The sequence below is a fragment of the Hirsutella rhossiliensis genome (genome assembly GCF_020360975.1).
Source record: "Hirsutella rhossiliensis strain HR02 chromosome Unknown scaffold00020, whole genome shotgun sequence".
In the NCBI taxonomy this organism is placed as follows: Eukaryota; Fungi; Ascomycota; class Sordariomycetes; order Hypocreales; family Ophiocordycipitaceae; genus Hirsutella; species Hirsutella rhossiliensis.
In genome coordinates, this window is record NW_025408686.1 from 538,659 (window position 1) to 557,125 (window position 18,467).

The 18,467-nt window shown below is 59.5% G+C and overlaps 6 protein-coding genes across 6 annotated transcripts; 4 read left to right on the forward strand and 2 right to left on the reverse strand.

Annotated features, from left to right (window-relative positions):
• Positions 1-220: 220 nt before the first annotated feature.
• HRG_11348 (PIR protein) lies at positions 221-1,481 on the forward strand (the record flags this gene model as incomplete). The annotated part of the gene is made up of 2 exons (XM_044869818.1): positions 221-451; positions 507-1,481. The coding sequence occupies 2 exons, from the start codon at positions 221-223 to the stop codon at positions 1,479-1,481; spliced, it is 1,206 nt and encodes a 401-aa protein (XP_044715080.1).
• A 2,175-nt stretch (positions 1,482-3,656) lies between these two features.
• On the reverse strand, positions 3,657-6,442 carry HRG_11349 (reverse transcriptase (RNA-dependent DNA polymerase) domain-containing protein; the record flags this gene model as incomplete). Its single annotated transcript, XM_044869819.1, has 4 exons — positions 3,657-4,341; positions 4,524-5,194; positions 5,472-6,317; positions 6,374-6,442. 4 exons carry the CDS (start codon positions 6,440-6,442, stop codon positions 3,657-3,659), a joined length of 2,271 nt encoding a protein of 756 aa, XP_044715081.1.
• Positions 6,443-8,227: 1,785 nt separating this feature from the next.
• Positions 8,228-9,094, forward strand: HRG_11350 (U1 zinc finger protein; the record flags this gene model as incomplete). The annotated part of the gene is made up of 1 exon (XM_044869820.1): positions 8,228-9,094. The coding sequence occupies one exon, from the start codon at positions 8,228-8,230 to the stop codon at positions 9,092-9,094; it is 867 nt and encodes a 288-aa protein (XP_044715082.1).
• Positions 9,095-9,701: 607 nt separating this feature from the next.
• Positions 9,702-10,501, forward strand: HRG_11351 (dienelactone hydrolase family domain-containing protein; the record flags this gene model as incomplete). The annotated part of the gene is made up of 2 exons (XM_044869821.1): positions 9,702-10,115; positions 10,175-10,501. The coding sequence occupies 2 exons, from the start codon at positions 9,702-9,704 to the stop codon at positions 10,499-10,501; spliced, it is 741 nt and encodes a 246-aa protein (XP_044715083.1).
• Positions 10,502-10,818: 317 nt separating this feature from the next.
• HRG_11352 (eukaryotic membrane protein) lies at positions 10,819-13,769 on the forward strand (the record flags this gene model as incomplete). The annotated part of the gene is made up of 4 exons (XM_044869822.1): positions 10,819-11,957; positions 12,012-12,155; positions 12,225-13,050; positions 13,098-13,769. 4 exons carry the CDS (start codon positions 10,819-10,821, stop codon positions 13,767-13,769), a joined length of 2,781 nt encoding a protein of 926 aa, XP_044715084.1.
• A 506-nt stretch (positions 13,770-14,275) lies between these two features.
• HRG_11353 (HEAT-like repeat domain-containing protein) lies at positions 14,276-17,914 on the reverse strand (the record flags this gene model as incomplete). The annotated part of the gene is made up of 4 exons (XM_044869823.1): positions 14,276-14,475; positions 14,536-15,275; positions 15,502-17,812; positions 17,869-17,914. 4 exons carry the CDS (start codon positions 17,912-17,914, stop codon positions 14,276-14,278), a joined length of 3,297 nt encoding a protein of 1,098 aa, XP_044715085.1.
• Positions 17,915-18,467: the final 553 nt, after the last annotated feature.

Sequence of the window (18,467 nt, forward strand, 5' to 3'; positions counted from 1 at the left end):
CTCTCGCGCGCTTCCCGAGTCCTGTCTCAGTCTAGAGCCTGCCAAGGTACGCAAGGATCAACATTCCAGGCTCCCACCTCCCTCTTGACGGTTTTTTCCCTCCCGGCGATATCCGTCAAGTACCCAGACTTGGTCTCTTGTGGCCGGCTCATGCACAGCAGCAAGAGTTTCCCTTCTCCTCGCGGCCCTTGGCAACACACAAGCACAGGAGCATGAGTGTATGAGGGAGGACCAGACTGACTGGATCTGCAGGGTGACGATGAGGTGGACCTCGCTGGCTGTCCTAGGTGGCCTTGCCGCCACCGGCTCGGCAACGACTGACGCCAGCGGTGCTGTCATCGACCAGGTCAAGCCTTCTGCCGAAAACCCCGAGGGATGCCAGGCCTCGTACAATGTCAAGTTCCAGATTGAAGTTCAGGCGCTGACCAACGAGACGGCAACATCCGACGAGGTGAGCAAGACCGGCCCAAGCCAGCGTGCACCGTGTCTAACTCTTGTCTCCGCAGGCAGTCCAGAAGCGATCCGTTGCCGGAGAAGGCGCCCTGGTCATGGAGCTGAAAGACTCGGTCCTGACCGATGCCCAGAATAGGACGGGCTACATTGCGTCCAACTATCAGTTCCAGTTCGACGGCCCTCCGCAAGCGGGTTCCATCTACACCGGAGGCTTCTGCGTCTTCAACAACGGGTCCCTGGCCCTGGGCGATACGACCATCTTTTACCGCTGCAAGTCGGGCAACTTTTACAACCTCTACGACCGCCACTGGGCGCCGCAGTGCGATGCCATCCGCATCCAGGTTGCGCCCCTGAGCGACACCGGCAGCGAGGACCAGACGGGCGGCCACAGCGTCGTCGGCACCAGCATGGTGGCCACGACGATGGTGACGGTGCTTCCCGACGGCCAGCCTCAGGTCATCCAGACCCAGGTCCCCGTGCCCATTTGCCAGATTGGTGATGGTCAGATCCAGGCTCACACCACCCCCTGCGCCCAGGCGCCTCCAATCACGTCCGTCGCTGCTGCCGTCAACCCAGTCTCACAGATCGCCGATGGGCAGCCCCAGGCCCCGTCGGTCGTTCCCACGGCCCCTCCTGTGTCCCAGGACGACGACGGCGCTCCTCTGGCACCGCCTCCCGAGACTGCTGCCCCCCAGTCTACCGCCTCTGAAACTGCCTCGCCCGAGGTAGAGTCTGCTCCTCCAGCCGACAGAAACCCAACTCCCACCCCCGAGGCCACCTCCGCAGTCTCGCCTGATGTCGAGTCGGTCCCCCCATCAGAGGTGGCCACGTCGTCTGTCACTGGGCTCGAGACGTCGACCAGGGCGGCGGCTGCTCGGCCGTCTTCGACCCAAGTTCCTGAGCAGCCCCAGGCCCCAAGCAACGTGCCCAGCAATTCTCCAGTTCAGGCCGGTGCCAAGATGGCTATACCCGGCCCTGCAGCCTCGTTGATCACGGCCGCCATTGGCATTGTCGTTTTCTTGTACTAATGCTGAGCTGGGTGGAGGAACCAGCGTATGATTGACTTGGGATGGGAGATAGGTTGTTTTGGATACGCAGCAAACTTTGCCGTTGACAGCATGCCGGTGAGAGATGGTCAGAATTAATCGAAGAGTCCTGGTCGTATTTGGGTGGGAGAACTGTAAAAGCAAATGGACGATATAATGCCACCAAAAGATGTCACGAAAAATCAAGCCACCTGTTGTTCAGGTGACATGTTCAATTGAACATCAAATCTGCTTCGCGACACACCCCCTCAGGGATCACGGGCTAGCCTGGGATTCCTGAGACCACTCTCGCTTTAGCTCTGGGCCCTCTCTGCCTTGTGCCATTCGGGCTACTCTGCGACAGTGCCTCGGGCTCTGGCTATGGCATTACACAGGTGCAGGTCTCGAACACTGACTCCGTCGGGGTGCGCGCTAGCCTAGGTGGTCGTGCGCAGTTACCGGAAGTTCCAGGAGGGGTTAGCCCCTCCTCCCGGGCTCATAACTGTCACGAAAAATCAAGCCACCTGTTGTTCAGGTGACATGTTCAATTGAACATCAAATCTGCTTCGCGACAAAAGAAGCATGGATGGTTTGATGATCTCATGGGCAAAAAGCATGGGCATGGAGAAGACGCGCTCCAACTGGTCGGGTAAATATAAAAATAATTAATATTGGCACATACATCTGTTTCTTTCATCTCTTGAAACTGGTCGTTTCGATGAACCAAACTTTAGTTTAGTTTAGTTTAGTTTAGTGTATTTTCCGTCCAGCAACTTTTGGTCGCTCAGGTCTCCGCAGGGGAGCACAGGACGTGCTGAGCTAGCAGGTGTCTACATGCTACATATCGTACACTTCACCCACTATCCAGCATTTCATCGGCTCAACGGCGCTCATGACAAACCTGTTGCCCGTCAGCGGGACGTCCAGGCATGAAGAGAAAGCTGTCCCGTGGTCAGATCAGCCAATTTGCTTCTGGGGCCTTGCAGCCCTTGATGACCTCGGCGATCGCATGGTCGCGAGACCTTGACGCCGCCCGAGATCGGAGCAGGTAACAGAAAGGATTGAGAGGAAAAGGTAGGGTGAGAGAGGAGAATGATGACCGTCTAGTGGCGTGGGCAGATCCTCCGAAGAAGGAGCTCGCTTTCGCCAGCCTGACGAATTTGTCAAAGTCCTTGCCGATTGCGCGGTTGATGGCTGCAGCCGGCCAAGGTGCAAGCCGCATACGATGCCGTGGCGCAACCTTTCTGCAGTAAAAGATGTGTGCTGGCTCTTTTCGTCTTCCGCACGAGCACGTCAGTCGCGCATTGTCGTGACCAAACCTTTCGTGGTAGTCAGCAAAATCCCCATGGTGGGTTCTTGCTGCAAGCAAGTTACGAAGCAGGGGCCGAGAGAGCGCCAATTCTGACGGGCAGCTGGTTGTGGCTTTAAGCCTCAGGTCTCTGTATCGCTCCGGCGCAGAGGCTTCCCACCAGGCCTTGAAAGCCTCTTCCGGCTGCTGTCGGGCAATCTTTCGCAGGTGCGCTAGCGTCGGGACGTTATCAGCGGGTTCTGGCAGTGATGCTCCCGCCTTTGCCAGAGCATCAGCCTCCTCGTTGCCTGGGATGTCAGCATGGCCGGGGATCCAATGGACCTCCACAGCTCCGTATTTTCGCGCCAAAGATTGAAACTCAAGGAAGACCTCTTGCGAGGAGTCGCTCGGCGTGCCCGTAAGCATGTTGCGGTCGCAAGGTTGTCGAGGCAGACAAAGATGCGGTCAGTTTCTGGAAGGCTCACCGCAGCCTTCAACCTCCAACGCACCTTTCGCCTCAGCGTCGAAAATCTCGGCGGGCCCGAGACGGCCCTTGTCGCGCAAGACGGTGGATCCGTCCCGATGAACAACATAGCCATATCCGGCGTGGCCTTCGGTAGAACGGGACCCGTCGGAATAGACGACCAGAGTTCGGGGCGATAGTGCCTGGAGCCAATCGCGAAATTTCTTCGCCGTCTCATTTTTCGATGCACTCTGCAGAGGCGCAGTCTGCTCTTCGACAAATCCGCGCTGCAGCAAGGCAGGCCTTGGGCAGCTTGGTAGCAATTCGTCGGAGCGCCGCAGCCTAGTCCGGAAGGGTTTTGGCTGCTTTTGGTACTTCAGCTTGATCATTTCATTCAGTATAGGGGCTTTTGGCCTCGACGTGCGCTTCACGAGCGGATGAGCTTCGTCCAGGATTTGAGACGCGCAGCAAATGCAGTCCGGCGCGCCTCGAGCAGCAGAGGGACCGGCGGTATCCCTGCCTCCCGGTGCAGAACATTCGTTGGTGTAGTTCTCCACACTGGCAGGATAGCCCGAAGAGATGTGTAGAGTGCCTTGCTCATCTTCTTTACGAGGTGTCCGATCCTGGACGGTCCTTCCTTGCCCGGCTTGGTCCAGCGCGGGCGCGTAGAACCAGGATACCAGACCTCCGCCGCGTAGAGCAGCACTGGAATGACGCAAGCGCAGACCGCTCGTCGCACAGCGCTCGGTAGAGGACCATGCCTGGTGTTTGTCAGTCTCCTGAGATGGAAGGCGACTGCTTGCGCTTTGGCCGTCCATTTCTCGACATGAGTCTTGAAAGACAGAGTGCTGTCGAGCCAGACGCCGAGCCAACGCATCGCCCGGCCCGGCCGTTTCTCAAATTCGCCATGGAGCACTGGCGGCGCCGTCTTGGGCGTCGTTCGAGAGAAGTGCATCACTTCTGTCTTCTCAGGGTCGAAGGAGATCCTGTTGGCGGCGCCCCACGATACAAGCTCACGCACATGATGAGATGCTTCGGCGGACGTCTCATCCAGGCTATCGCCGACGCAAAGGATGGCAGTGTCGTCCGCATAGCCGAAACGCCCTTTTGAGCTGCCCAAGCGGTAGATTGGTTCCGTATACAGTAGGAAGAGGATCGGCGAGACTGGCGATCCCTGTGGCAGCCCGCACTGGAGAGGCGATGAATTCGTTGCGATATCTTGATAGCGGATGCGTGCCGACCTGTCTTGCATAAACGAGCCGACCCATCGCGCGAGGTTCGGTGGCCACCCTGCTCCCGTAGGCGAATGATCAATCTGTTGCGGAGGACTGTGTCGAAGGCGCCCTGAATGTCCAAAGTCACCAATGTTGCAACCTGCTTGCAGGCAAATGCCTCCTCGATGTCATGAATCAAGGCAGCAACGAGATCCACGGCCGATCTCTTCGGGAGCGCGCCGGCTTGTTGTGGGTGTAGTACGCCGAAATGGACCGAGGCCCACGCTAGACGCCGTGCGATGAGCCGCTCGAGGCCCTTGCCGAGACAGGACAAAAGGGAGATGGGGCGCCAAGCGCGGGGTGTAGAGAGATCCCTGCGCCCCGGCTTGGCAATCATGACCACTTCTGCTTCTCGGAAGGGCTTCGGATGGTGGCCAATCCTGAGGCAGCCTTGATATAGCTGGTGGACGAGACTTCCGATCGCATGCCAGACAGCGCGGAGCATCCGCACCGTAATATTGTCGGGACCAGGGGACGTATTCCCGGTGCGTAGCGTGGCGTCGCGGGTCTCCTCCGGAGAGACTCGGTCGGTGAAGGGTATCGTCCTATCTGTGTTCACGGAGATCCACGGATCTGGGATGTCGTCGTTCGCCGTGCGCCGTTCCAGAGTGGCTTGTCGCAAGGCGGTGGCCTTTTCCAGCTGCGTCTCATACACTCGGTCGTCAATTTGCAGGAGGAGCTTGAAACGGACCTGGAGACTTCAGCCAGCGGACCGCCCTGAAGACGGAGGCGCTATCGGTGAAGCTGTCAATCAAGTTACGCCAGTAAAGGCGCTTGGCCCGGCGCACCACGCTATGGAGCTCCTCTTGGCTAGCTGTACTTCTCGGTCGAAGCCGAGAGTGAACTCTCCTCCACGCGCGGTAATTGGCCGCCGCCTTTGCGCATTCTTCAGTCCACCACCGCGCACCATGCGTAGTCTTACGGGCAGGTCGACCGGCAGCTCTGGCTGCACAACCAAGAAGGTTCACGAGCGCCGACGCAAAGCTGTCGAGCTCGGAAGGAGATGCCGTGGTGATCGGGATGAAGGCGGCACCGGCCTCCACTAATTCAATGAATCGCTTCAATTCCTCGTCGGAGTTGAGATGGATCTTTCCTATTGGAAGGGGTGCCAGAACTTGTCCTGGCAGCGTGATACTAAGGGTAAAATGATCGGAGCCGGTTGCTAGATGATCCTCGACAACAGCGTCGGCCAGAGGTATGTTGCAGAAGGCGAGATCAACCGTATTGCCGTGTGCGTTGGTCGGGACATCGACAGGATTCAGTAAGCCGAGTCGATTGTCCATTGCCCAAAACGCTATTTCTTCGCCGCGGTCCTCTCGTCGACCGGCCTGCCAGCTGGGATGTTTGGCATTGAAATCACCAGCAACAAGACACTTGTCCGGTACGGTCCACTGAAGCAAGATTTCAAGGGCTCCGTCGTGGTACGGCTGCCGATAGAAGTTGACGACTGTTATGCCGTTGACGGTGAGCCAAAGGATGTCACGAGTCGCCGCAGGTCTCTTTTGATCAGCGACGAGACCTGCGGAACGCCGGACGTATGTCATGACTCTCGGGCGAGTGTCGCGGCCGTCCCAGTCGTTGACGGGTGAGAAGGTGTCGTAGGCCTGATGCGTCTTAGTGAGGCATCGGCCATCTTTCAGTCCTGTCCATGGCTCCTGCAACAAAATAATGTCGTATTGTTCCGAGTCGGCCAACGCAAGGGCACAATCGTGTGCCGGCGGAATCTTGCCTACGTTGGCTTGGAAGATTCGCAAGATCCTCCTATCGCTTCGATTGCGTGGAAAACAGCGAGGCATTAGGGTAGCGTCACAGGACTAGTGCGTCGTTTCTTCGATGGGACGACAGGGAGGAACTGGTCGCCGTCCCTTACATGCGGCGGCGTTGTGGCCACAACGATGCATGGGGTTGACGGCGCGGCTGGCTCGTAAATGGCGCCCATGTCGGAGCTTCCATCTCCTCCAGCTGCCCGCGGCGCCGTTGACTCCAAGGAAAGTATCTGCGGCCTGCCAGGGCTCTGATCAGACTGGTCGGACACTCTGGCCTTTGGAGTTCGCCGCTTCTGCTGCGCAGAGCTGAACTCCCATCTGCCGTACCAGGCTCTTCTCCTCCTTCGTCAGGCGCCGGACCATGCCGTGAACGCGCTTGGGGCGGGCAGGGCATTTGGGGTCATCCGCGCAATGGGGTCCAAGGCAGTTTGCACACTGCTCGAGGGCGGTGCATTCTTGGCTACGATGGCCGGTTTTGCCACAACGCCTGCAGCGCGCCGTTCGATCGCAGCTGTGTCGAGCGTGGAAATCCCAGCACTTGTCACATTGGCTAGGAATGCTGGGCTTGTCGATATAGCGGGCGAACCGGCTGGCGCCGAACAGTCGCCAGGGTCTCTGCGTGGGTTCCAGGAAGGATACAATAAGGGTCTTGGTAGGCATATCGCCCGAGTCGTGTCGCGAGGTCCGTATGCTGATGGGCTTCAGTCCGGTTTGGCAGGCAATTTCTTCTTTGACCGCCTCATCGAAGTTGATCTCAACGCCGCGTAGGTCCGTGAGCCTACGGGGCAATCGGCTACGGCATACGAATGCCATTTCTGGCTAATCTCTACGGCCGTCGCGTCCAGATCTACGGCCCAATCCGCCTGTCGCTGCACGAGTAGTTCGCGCGTGGCCACATCCGATGCCAGGATGGCCCAACCCGTGTTTACCGGGAAGGCTGCCGGGATGCGGCGTAGGTCGATGCCGACTCTAGCGGCGATGTGGGCCCGGATAGCGTATCTTTCATGGTTTCGGGCCGGAGCATCGGCGTCAAGTCGGACAAAGACACGCAGGTCTTCCTTGGGTGGGACCACGGGCGGTCGTCCTGGAGACGAGTGGTGGTTTGCTGTTTTCGCTGTGGTGGGGCGGAGGCCGTAATGGCCAGCTGTCCTTGTGTCGTTTTGCCGGATGCGAGAACGCTGCTGTACGTAGGTTTCGGTGGTTCCTCAAGGTCGGCGAGCGATTGAGTCCAGAGGTTCAGAAACTTGGTGGCAACTTGCTTTGCGATGCTATTGTGGGAGCCGGACGTGAATTGTTTGGCTGTCTGTTCGAATGATTCGCTAAAGGCCCGAAAGACTGCCAGCTTGGCATCATGGGCTGCCGTTTGGTCGCGAGCGATCTTTGTAGCCGCTTCGATGATGGAGACAGGTGCATTTTCCGTGGACCCGGTCGAACCAGGGCCATTCGGGATTATTTCCGGCTGCGTTCCTTCCGCGACGGCAGCGTTGGGCGTGTCGCTGGGAGACGTCGGTCGAGGGAGCTGCTGAGCCGCCAGGGTTGAGACATTTGGGCGAGCCTCCGCCGGAGAGGACAGTAGGTGCTGAGATGCACGGGCTGCTAGATCAGGTGGCGATTGTATGTCGACAGCACAGGAGCGGCGCGCGAACCTGAGGCTGGTGCCATGGCCGCTGCCGGCGCTTTGCGCGGCGCTGTTGCGGAATTTTCAAGAGCACTGTTAAGCGAAAAGCTGTATGGATAGGCTACTTCCTTAACACTTGCGTGCCAAGAAAGTAAAAATGCAGGGAAGGGTGTTCGATGAACCAAACCACCAAGGCAGCTCGTGATATAGGGTAGGCTTCACCTTTACGGAGTCCACCTACAGTCAATTACATAAGCAAGCTGCATGTGGACATTTTATGCCGAGCCAGACCCTCGAGCATCCACATCGCGCCTCTCGGTGAAATATCCCACAGCCCAACATGTCGGAACACTGGAAATCGACGCCCAAATACTGGTGCAAGCACTGCTCGTGCTACGTGCGCGACACCAAACTCGAGAAACAGAATCATGAGGCAACGGCCCGGCATCAAGGTGCGCTCAAGCGGTCGCTGCGCAATCTGCACTACGCCCACGAGCGGGAGGAGCGCGACAAGGCGCGCGCGCAACAGGAGATCGCACGGCTCAACGGCGTCGTCTCGTACAGCAGCGGTGCCCGGGCGGCGACAAACGCTGCACTGATCAAGCCCGCGGCACCCACCGAGTCGGAGCTGAAGAAGCAGCGCGAGCAGCTCGCCGAGCTCGGCGTGGCGATACCGAGCAGTTTCCGGCCCGAGATGGCAATCGCTGGCGAATGGACCGTCACGAGCTCGCGCGTCGTTGCGAGCGAGGGCGAGGAGGGGAGCACAAAGACGGAGACAGTGGCGACAGGGGTGCGGAAGCGGGAGGAGGCTACCGAGGAGCACAAGGAGGAGGAGGAGGTTTTGGAGCGGCTCTTCAAGAAGCCGCGGAGATGGGGCAGGGACTCCAAGATGATGGCGCAGGGCGAGGATCCGGAACTGGACGCCCTGTTGAGCGGGACGACGATCCCTCTCAAGAAGCGGCCCAGCGACGGGGATGGGGTGTTCAAAGAGGAAAAGGCTGCGGACGATGGCACTCAAGTGAAAAGGGAAGAGGGCCAAGACACGAGGGTCGACGGGGTCAAGGCGGACGGCGTCCCGATCAAGCAGGAGGTTGACACGCAGGCTGGCCAAGGGCTGGCCCTGGGTGCCAATACCGCGGGAACTGACGGCGGGACAGTACCGGTGGTGTTTAAGAAGCGCAAGGCCAAGGGTATTCGGACAAAGTGACGCGGCAGGGGTCAGCATCTGCATCTCTTGCTTTCTATTTTGACTCACGGCACCAAGATACCCGGCGATAGAATGGCATGGCATTTTACGGCTTCGTGACGGCAACTTGCAAGCATGAGAGCGTCGGGAACGTGATGGCGGAGGGACCGCAGCATCGGCCCGGAGGAGGTGGGGCCATTCGGCTTACTGTCCGTCCCGCGTCCCAAGGCCACCGGAAGGGACGGCAGAGCAGCTGGTCATGACTGTACTGTACGGCACAGTATGAATAAGATGCTCTGCGTCCCGAGCCAGGCAGAGAGGAGGAGGGGTTGCGTAACGTAATGGCGTCACAGACCCCGACTCCCCACCTCGGCCGTCCGTCAACGAGCGCTGACTACCAGCAAATTGCGGCTCGGCGACAGATACAGGTCTCGCCCATTGACGTGTCTCGTCACCATCGCGCGGGGCAGAAGACAGAGAGAGAGGCAGGATGGCTTCACATGCTCCCGGTGCGTGTTGCACCGTCGGCACCCTTTTCGAGTACGTCCATGTCGCTGCGTGTGAATATGCCTCTTCCTCTGTACCAAGTGGACAAGCACAAATCTCTCAGGCCGGCCAAAGACACGACATGACACAAATGGCTGACGGCAACAGGGGCGAGCCGACGGGCGGGATGATCAAAGTCGACGGCAAGATTGACGCGTACCTGGCCAAGGCGTCGTCCGAGGCCAAGGCGCGCAAGGGCTGCGGCATCCTCTACCTGCCCGACGTCATCGGCATCTGGCAGAACAGCAAGCTCATGGCCGACAGCTTTGCCGCCAACGGCTACACGACGCTCGTGCTGGACCTCTTCAACAGCGACCCGATGCCGCTCAACAGGCCCGACGGCTTCGACTTTGCCAAGTGGATGCAGCACGGCTCTGACGGCAAGAACCCGCACACGACCGAGGCCGTCGACCCCATTGTCGTGGCCGGCATCAAGGCCATGCGAGACCTGGGTATCACCAAGATTGCCGCCGTGGGCTACTGCTTCGGCGCCAAGGTGAGTCTGGGCCGCCTGCCTCTCTCCCGGAGGTCATGTACTGACGGCGCCATGTCAAGTACGTCGTGCGTCACTACAAACACGGCATCGACTGCGGCTTCGTCGCGCACCCCTCGTTTGTCGACGAGGACGAGCTCGCAGCCATCGGCGGCCCGCTGTCCATTGCCGCTGCTGAGACGGACGCCATCTTCCCGGCCGACAAGCGGCACCGGTCCGAGGATATTCTCTTCAAGACTAAGAAGCCCTATCAGATCAACCTGTACTGCGGCGTCGAACATGGCTTCGCCGTGCGAGGGGCTGCCGACGTCAAGGTGCAGAGGTTCGCCAAGGAGCAGGCGTTGAAACAGGCCATCACCTGGTTTGACGTGTTTCTCGATGACGCCTGAGGTCCAACGGTGGCGTGGTGAAGACAGGAGATGCCTTTTGCGTGTTATTAGCTAGAGAATCGAGACGGTTTGAGCACTTAAGCTCCATGTGTTGAGGAGGAGAGAAATATGTACTTGTACGCTACGTACTTGTACAGTATCGGCAGTGTAGCCGGGGCTTAGTCAACGAGGTGTCTGCTTAACTACCTAAGAGAGGCTCGATGACCTCAACGCACATCTGGCATCATCACAGCCTCCAATCACAGCGACCGACCGCATTGCCCACCCCTCATTGGATCGCGCCCGAGTCGCGCAGGCATGGTCCCAGCGGCCTGGTCATGGCAGCATCCGCCGATCCCATCAAGCCTCGCCGCTCCCTAGCTGCTGCTGCCGGCGTCACCAATGGAGGAGCCCTCGTCTCGGACTCGACACCCTCGGCCAACGGCGCCATGTTGAGCGAGCCTCTGCCCCCGCGGAGCGCCTCGTGCGAGGCTGACAACCCGACTGCGAGAGGACGCTCCCAGTCCCCGGCCTTGCCCGGCCGGCGCGGCGACGAGGGGGCGGGGAGCCGAGGCTCTGGCTCCGAGTCGCACTCGGCCAAGCGTCGGAGCGGCAGCGGCACCGTCACAAAAGCGCTGAGCAACGACAACGTCGCCCGGCTGTCTGCTGCAGAGGTCCGGCGACTGACGAGCGCTCCCGAGTCACTGCCCGTCGCCCCCGCTCCCCAGCGCCACCCCATTGCCTATGACCTCGTCTCGCGGACCCCCGAGCAGCTCCAGGCCATCCGCCATCGTCTGCTTCAACCGCATCACAAGCAGCATTCCGTCAACCCCCGAGCCGACGACTTCGGGGCAACAGGCTCCTGGCCGATCGACGACCCGGGATACCGGCCGCAGTCACCCAGAACCGTGTCCACGCCCCCGACGCCCCGAGTCCCCGCCGTCGATGACTTGAATGGCGCATCCGCCCTGCGACGATTCTCCTTCGGCCCCGCCGCCCGCCGACCTCCTCCCCTGGATATAGGCAGCAATGAATTCGCCAACGGTCTTGCGTCTTCGCCTGCGGTGCAAACGGCCAACGCCCAGCAGCAGCAGTCTCCGGCTGCCCCTGGCAGTCCCGGCCCGCGGCTGCCCTCACCTGCCCCGAGCATGATCCCGCTTCCGCCCATGTCCCTGCCGACGCACCTACAACTCGAATTGGCTGCACAGCGACCGAGCCCCCTCTACATCCATCACTCCTACACAGACGACATGCCCTACGAGTCAAATGCCGTCAAGCTCGAGCGACTCAAAAACGTCTTGCTCCTCGCCCCCTATCTCGAGCGAACGCTATACTTTGGCGCCCTTGCTTGTCTGGATGCATGGCTCCATACCTTCACCATTCTACCCATCCGCTTCATCCTGGCCCTGGCGGTCCTGGTCAAGTGGTGGGGATACGTCATTGGAAAAGAGGCCGAGTGGCTTGTCGGCTTCGTGTGGTATGGCCTGGGCAGACTCTGGTCCCGAGCACGAGGTCGAGGCCCGTCGCGCAGGCCCAGCGATGCCTCGGACAGAGAGCGGTCGCGAAGCAGGATGAGTGGCGCCGAGTCGTCGACTGATGCCGGCCCGACCTACTCATTTCGTCTCCGCGGGCGCCAACGGGCCGAGTCGCACGTGGACAGCACTGATGAAGAACGGTCAAAGCCCTTCCGCTTCCCCAAGGCCAGAGACCCTGGGCCTAAGACCGGTGCCTTTCGCCACCGCAGAACCAAGTCGCTGCCGTCGAGTCTGTCGGCCTTTCACAAGGCAGACTTGCTGCAGGGGGCAGTCATCATCTGCAGCTCACTGGCTCTGATGACGCTGGATGCCAGTCGCATGTATCATTTCGTCCGCGCGCAGTCAGCCATCAAGCTCTACGTCATATTCAACATTCTTGAGGTTGGTGACCGGCTCCTGTCGGCCCTCGGCCAAGATATCCTCGAGTGCCTCTTCAGCGCCGAGACGCTGTCGCGCAACTCGTCTGGACGGTCAAAGATCTTCCTGCCACTGACCATGTTCCTGCTCGCCCTCGTCTACAACTGCCTGCACTCTATTGCCCTTTACTACCAGGTCATCACGCTCAACGTGGCAGTCAACTCGTACTCCAACGCCCTCCTCACCCTGCTTCTCTCCAACCAGTTTGTCGAAATCAAGAGCACCGTTTTCAAGCGCTTTGAGCGAGACAGCCTGTTCCAGCTCACGTGTGCCGACATTGTGGAGCGATTCCAGCTCTGGGTCATGCTGCTCATCATCGGCATGCGCAACGTCGTCGAGGTCGGCGGCCTCTCCGTGCCCGGCGCGGGTGTCGACTCGGCCTACGAAGACGGCTCTGGCCCGGGGCCGCTCCATCCGCCGTCCATACTGCCACACAGCTTTACCGTGTTGCCGTCGTGGCTCATGTCCGGCGAGGTCCTGTCGCCGTTTCTGATTGTGGTGGGGAGTGAGATGCTGGTCGACACCATCAAGCATGCGTACGTGACAAAGTTTAACAACATCAAGCCTGCCTTTTACAGCAGAACGCTCGACATCCTGTGCAAGGACTACTACGCAAATGTGAGTTGTCCGCCCCGCCACCTCGTTCAGCCCCTGACAAGCCGCAGGCATTCACCACTCCGGCCTTGACGCGGCGCCTGGGGCTGGCCGTGATTCCCCTGTCGTGTCTCTTCATCCGCGCATCCGTTCAGACGTACCACATGTTTCTGTCCACCAAGATCCCGATGCCGATGCCGCAGTCGACGCAGACGTCGCTGAGCGAGGAGTCTGCAACGCCTTCATCGCCCGCCATGATTGCCGCGCTGAGCCGCTTCGACGCCCTCATCCGAGACTCGCTCGGCCGCGCTACGTACGGCTACCCGTACGGCTCGCCGCTCAACTCGCGCCCCTGGTACTCGTGGACCTCGGACGACCTCATCGCCGCGCTGACCATGGTCGTCGTCTTCTTCATGGCCTTTCTCGTGCTTCTCATCGTCAAGCTCATCCTCGGCATGGTCCTGCTGCAGTACGCGCGCAACCGCTACGCCAAGATGAAGCAAAAGGACAGCATGATAGCGCTCGGCCAGGCGGAGCGCGAGACATACGAGACGCGCGGTCGGCGAGTCGGCTGCCGGCCCGAGGTGGAGATTGGCGAGGACCGGCAGCGCTGGATAAACGCCGACGCGTCAGAGGGCCTGCCGGGCGCCAAGAGGGCCGGCGAGGACAATAAGAAGATAAAGACGTCGGGCGACTACCAGGGCGTTTTCCGCTACGAGATGGTGGCCAAGCGCATCTGGTGATGCCGGCAGGGCGCCCTGTCTTCATTCTTGGTGTTCTGACATGGGCATGCATCAAATATAGAATTTGTGTGGAATGCTTCGTCTTCTCCACATATCAGGCCTTCAATACTATCGATGGCTTACCTCGAAGTTCTTGCTGAATCCTGTCTTTGCTGCTCCTGCTAGAAATCTCGCTTGCTCTCCGAGACAATCCAGTCGACCACTCACACGGCGAGGACGTCTCCGATTCTCGCCAGTCCTAGGGTAGGCGGTCGGGACTTGCATCCTCCCGGATAAAGCCTCCTCATGGGACAATCTGTCTACGGCAAAAACAACGTCCCGGTTGGGAGGCGTCGACAACCTTGTCTACACTTTCTTTTGCAGCCTCGTCTGTGGTATCACCTCTTCCTCCTTCTGGAGACCTTCGTCGAGGGCCCTTTTCTTTTCAAAACTCGTCGAAGATCATTCGTGGCTTCGTCTTCATCGTCGCTGTTGCCCGGTCTGTCCATGATCCACTTATTCGACTTTCACTGCGCACCGGCCAACTGCAGCAGGCCAGGTTTGTTGGAGAGCAGCTCCGGCTTTGCCTTGTACAGTGTCTGGACCGTCCTGTGCAGCAACTCCCGGGTGTCTTGCTCCAGCTGGTCCTCGGGCGGGCCCATCACCCTTTCAAAGATCCCGACGAGCTGAGGCGTCAGCTGCTCCACAGTCTGGTTGCCTCGCTCATCTAAGACCATACGTCAGTGCTTCACTCGTTCTAGACCCTTCCAATCCCCGGGTCACTTACAAAGGTTGTAGATGCACTGATAGATGGGCTCGTTTTCCTCGTAGTCCTCTGTCAGCGGAAGGGCGTTAACAATGGCGGGCAGCGCCTGGGCGACAAAGTCGCCGTCTGCGTGCTTCATCATCATGCGCGCCAGGCAGCCGGCAACATTGTCCGTCATGCGCATCTCCTTCATGGACAGCAGTGGCTCCAGCTTCTCCCACAGCTGCGGAAAGAGGGGAACCGTCTTGTTCACGTCGTTCGACTTCAAGATCAACAGACCCATGGCATAGGCGGCGTTGGACTTGGCCAGAGAGTCCGGGTCCGTCAGACGCCGGCCCAGTGCCTGGCTCAGCGACTCTGTGAACGGAGAGATGCCCTCGCCGGTGTACTTTGTCACCTCGGCAATGGTGCCGACGGCCGTGGACCGGTGCAGGTCCTCGGTGGAGCTGGCCAGTTTGAGGACTGGCTTCTCGAAAATCTTCCACAACTCGCCAAAGGCAGAGCCAAGGGCGGCGGAGAGGCCGACCACGACGTCGAGGGCAGTGTCGATGACGAGCCAATCGTATTCGGAAGATCCGCTGTCGACTTCCTGCTCCTCCTCCTCGTCTCCCAGGTCCTGCTGGCAGGGGTGCGAGCGCGTAAGAATGAGACCCACAACCGACACCAGCTCCTGGAGCATGTCGTCCTTGGAAACCAAGACAGCGGGGCCGCAAGCTCTCAGGGTGGCGGCGACATTTCGATTTACGTCGGTGATGACAGACCTATGTTAGTCCAATCCGGTCAGTGATACATGCTCGAGATGTCACGAGCGTGGGTTGTATTATGATAGCATTGGCCAGCCGATGGGAGTCAGAAGTAGATCAAACGTGTTCTCAGCAACCGCATGTTGCGTCTGAGTGAGCTGGGTATAACGCGAAGTGTTCATCATGCAGAAGGCCAACGACAGGCTGATTGGGCTGATCGGAGGGGGTTGGAAGGGCCACGTACCGTTCACTGTCCTCGCACCAGATGCTCATGGTGGCCTTGTAGAGGGTCTGGCTCATCTTGATGATGGACGGCGGCGGCGTGGGGTTCGGAGGCATACCGGGCTGCCACTTGACTCCGGCGCTCTCCTCCCAGACCTGAAAGACGCGTGCGTATGTGCGCCAAAGGGTGGAGATTGCCGTCCTGCGACACCCCTCATAAGTATGCTCGGCAAAGGGCTCAACCTTGTCAATGACCCTCTCAGCGTAAGTCTCGAGGTTGCCGCTGCTGCAGCAGTTGGTGATGACGTCGCCAAGGACATCAAGTGCAATCTCCTGCTCCAGAGCAACGGCAGTGACGGCACCGAGGTTCTCCAGGTCCTCGATGTCGTCCCACTCGTCATCTCCGCCGGTGGCAATGGCGAGATCGTGCTCGTTGTCCGGAGCCTTGACCTTGACGCGCTTGCCGCCGACAACCAAAGCACCGTCGCCCAGCTGGCTGACATCAATGCCAGGAAGGTCTATTTCCTCTTCCTCGAGCTCCAATGAAGCAAAGATGCCCTTGAAGACACCGTCGAGGAAATGGTCAAACTGCTCGCGGTAAACCTTGGACAGATTAGACCAGAGAATAAAGCTCGTCTCCTTGAGTCTGGGGTTGTCGAGGCCCAGGGCCTCCTCGCTGGCCTTCATCAAGTCCATGACGTAGGGCTGGAAGGCTTCGGGCCCGACCGCCATGGCGATGCGACCCAGGCTGTCGCAGGTGGAGCTCCTTAGGTTCATGGCATCATCATTGTCCTTGATCATGACGAACTTCGCGAGCGCCTTCATGACACCTTCAAAGTAGGGCTCAAACGACTTGTCCATGGACGAAGCTATCGCACCGATGGCGGACGCAGCCGCAGCCTTGACGCCAAAGTCGTCGTGGTCGAGGAGCTTGACCATGGGCCCGATCAAGCTGGGGCCGTATTGGGCCATGATCTTGGTGTCGACGCCGTCGCCAAAGGTGTCCAAGGCCCCACATGCGCATCGAACAATGCTCACGTTTTGCTTGTCCGGGGAGCCCTGGGAGGCGGCCTCGAGGTTTTTGAGGACAGCCGAGATGATCTGCTCGTGATGCGAGGCCATCTCATCGGCCATTTCCTCGGCCAGGTGGATAAGACCGACGAGTGCGGCGTGCCTCACCTGGCCATCCGAGTCGCACAGCAGGTTGAGTATGGTAGGCAGCAATGGCTGCAGCTGGGTCGAGACGAAGTCGGGAGCACCCTCGGCAGCGTTGCCAAGGGCAAGCATGGCGGCCATGCGGAAGCCGGGGTTCTGGTTGGTGGCGAAGGAGGGGAACTGGTCGAGGAGCGGGACGATGACCTGGCGAGGAGGCAGCTCGTTGGCGAGGGTGTTGATGAGGCTGATGGCGGTCCGAGCCGGGGACATGTCCTCGTCATCGTCGTCGGCGTCGAGGGTGGTGACAATGTGCATGGCCTTGACCATGAGCTGGGGGCCCATGTCCTTCATGGCCTGGATCTTCATGCGGCGGTAGCGGACGCACTGGATGAGGAAGCCGAGGGCTTGAGTGCGGGCGTCTTGGTCAGCATCGGCGTTGGCGGCCAGGTCTACCATGAACTGCAGCAGATGGCGCAGGTGGAGAGAGAGGAGGGCAGAGTCGTAGGCGAGAAAGGAGTGGAAGACTTCGAAGACGGTCTTGTATTTGTCGTTGTCGCCGGCCTCGACGGTTGCGCTGAGGATGTTGACTAAGTTGGGGAGGAAGGCCTGCATGGCCTTGAGGGCCTGGGGGTCTTCCTCAGGCTCGATGATCATGAGGATGGCGCCAATGGCCTGGACCACGTTGATCTGGACCTCCCTGCTCTCCGGGTCCTCGATGCGGGCCTGGAAAAGGTCGAGCAGCTGGTGAGTGTGGTCGCTGAAGTGGGTGGGATCGTCCTCGAGCATGGCAAAGAGGATGTAGGAGCCCACTTCTCTGGCGATGACGCTGGAGCTATTATTGAGGGGCAGCAGCTGCTTGAGGAAGTCGTCTCCTTGGCCCTGCTCCATGTCGAGGCCAACTATGGCGGCAACGAGGCGGGCGAGGGAGTGGCGGGTGGTCGACGACGTCTCGTTGAGGGTGCCGTCGAGGAGGTGGGAGCGGGCGAGGGGCTTCTGGGCCTCGGGGGTGCGCTCCCAGTGCTTGGGGACGAGGCGGAGTGCCTGGACAGCGGCGAGCTGTCGGACGGCACCATGGCTGTGGGTGAGGGCGATTTCGATGAGGAGGAGCAGCGACTCGGGCTGCGAGTAGTAATTTTTCTGGAGATCGGCCGTGACGGCCTTGACTTGCTCCGTGTTGGCTGCACGAGACGTCAGCCCGATGACTTGTCCGCTGGGCCAGATTACGTCGACTTACGAACTTGGCTGGCCTGCAGCAGCTGTGCAAGCTTGTCCTTGTCCATCTTGCCGCTGGGCAGCGCCGGCGACGGAGCAAGGCGTTGGGAGGCGACGGTGGGTGAAGATGAAGGAAGAAGAGAGATTTCGTCGGTGGTGCCCAAGAAAAGTTTTTTTTTGACTGGATGCTGAGGGGACCACAGGGCCCCGCCTCCGAGAGGGGCACTCTGTACCGTTGTACCTCGGCCGTCTTCTTGGACATCCAGCGTCAAATGCTGCTTCCGGACATCATCCGGGCTCTCGGCGTGGTTCGAAAAGCTCGTCGTCCATCCTTGACGGGTCGTTGCCTGTGTCATAAAGGACTTGGCACGCTTCAGGGCCTCCACGGAGGTGACGATGGTCAACTTTGCCCTGCATAGCAGACAAGTCGGTCGAAGAAACATGTCTCCGTATAATATAGCTAGCTAGGCTTAAAACTAGGACTAATACTAACACTGGCCTAAAATATAAAGCCGTATTCCTAAAGATGCATAAAAAACATCGAGTGGTTTAATATAGATTGGACGAACTTGACAGGAATATATCTATCCCTCTACGGCGGTGGGATCACAAGTCCGGATT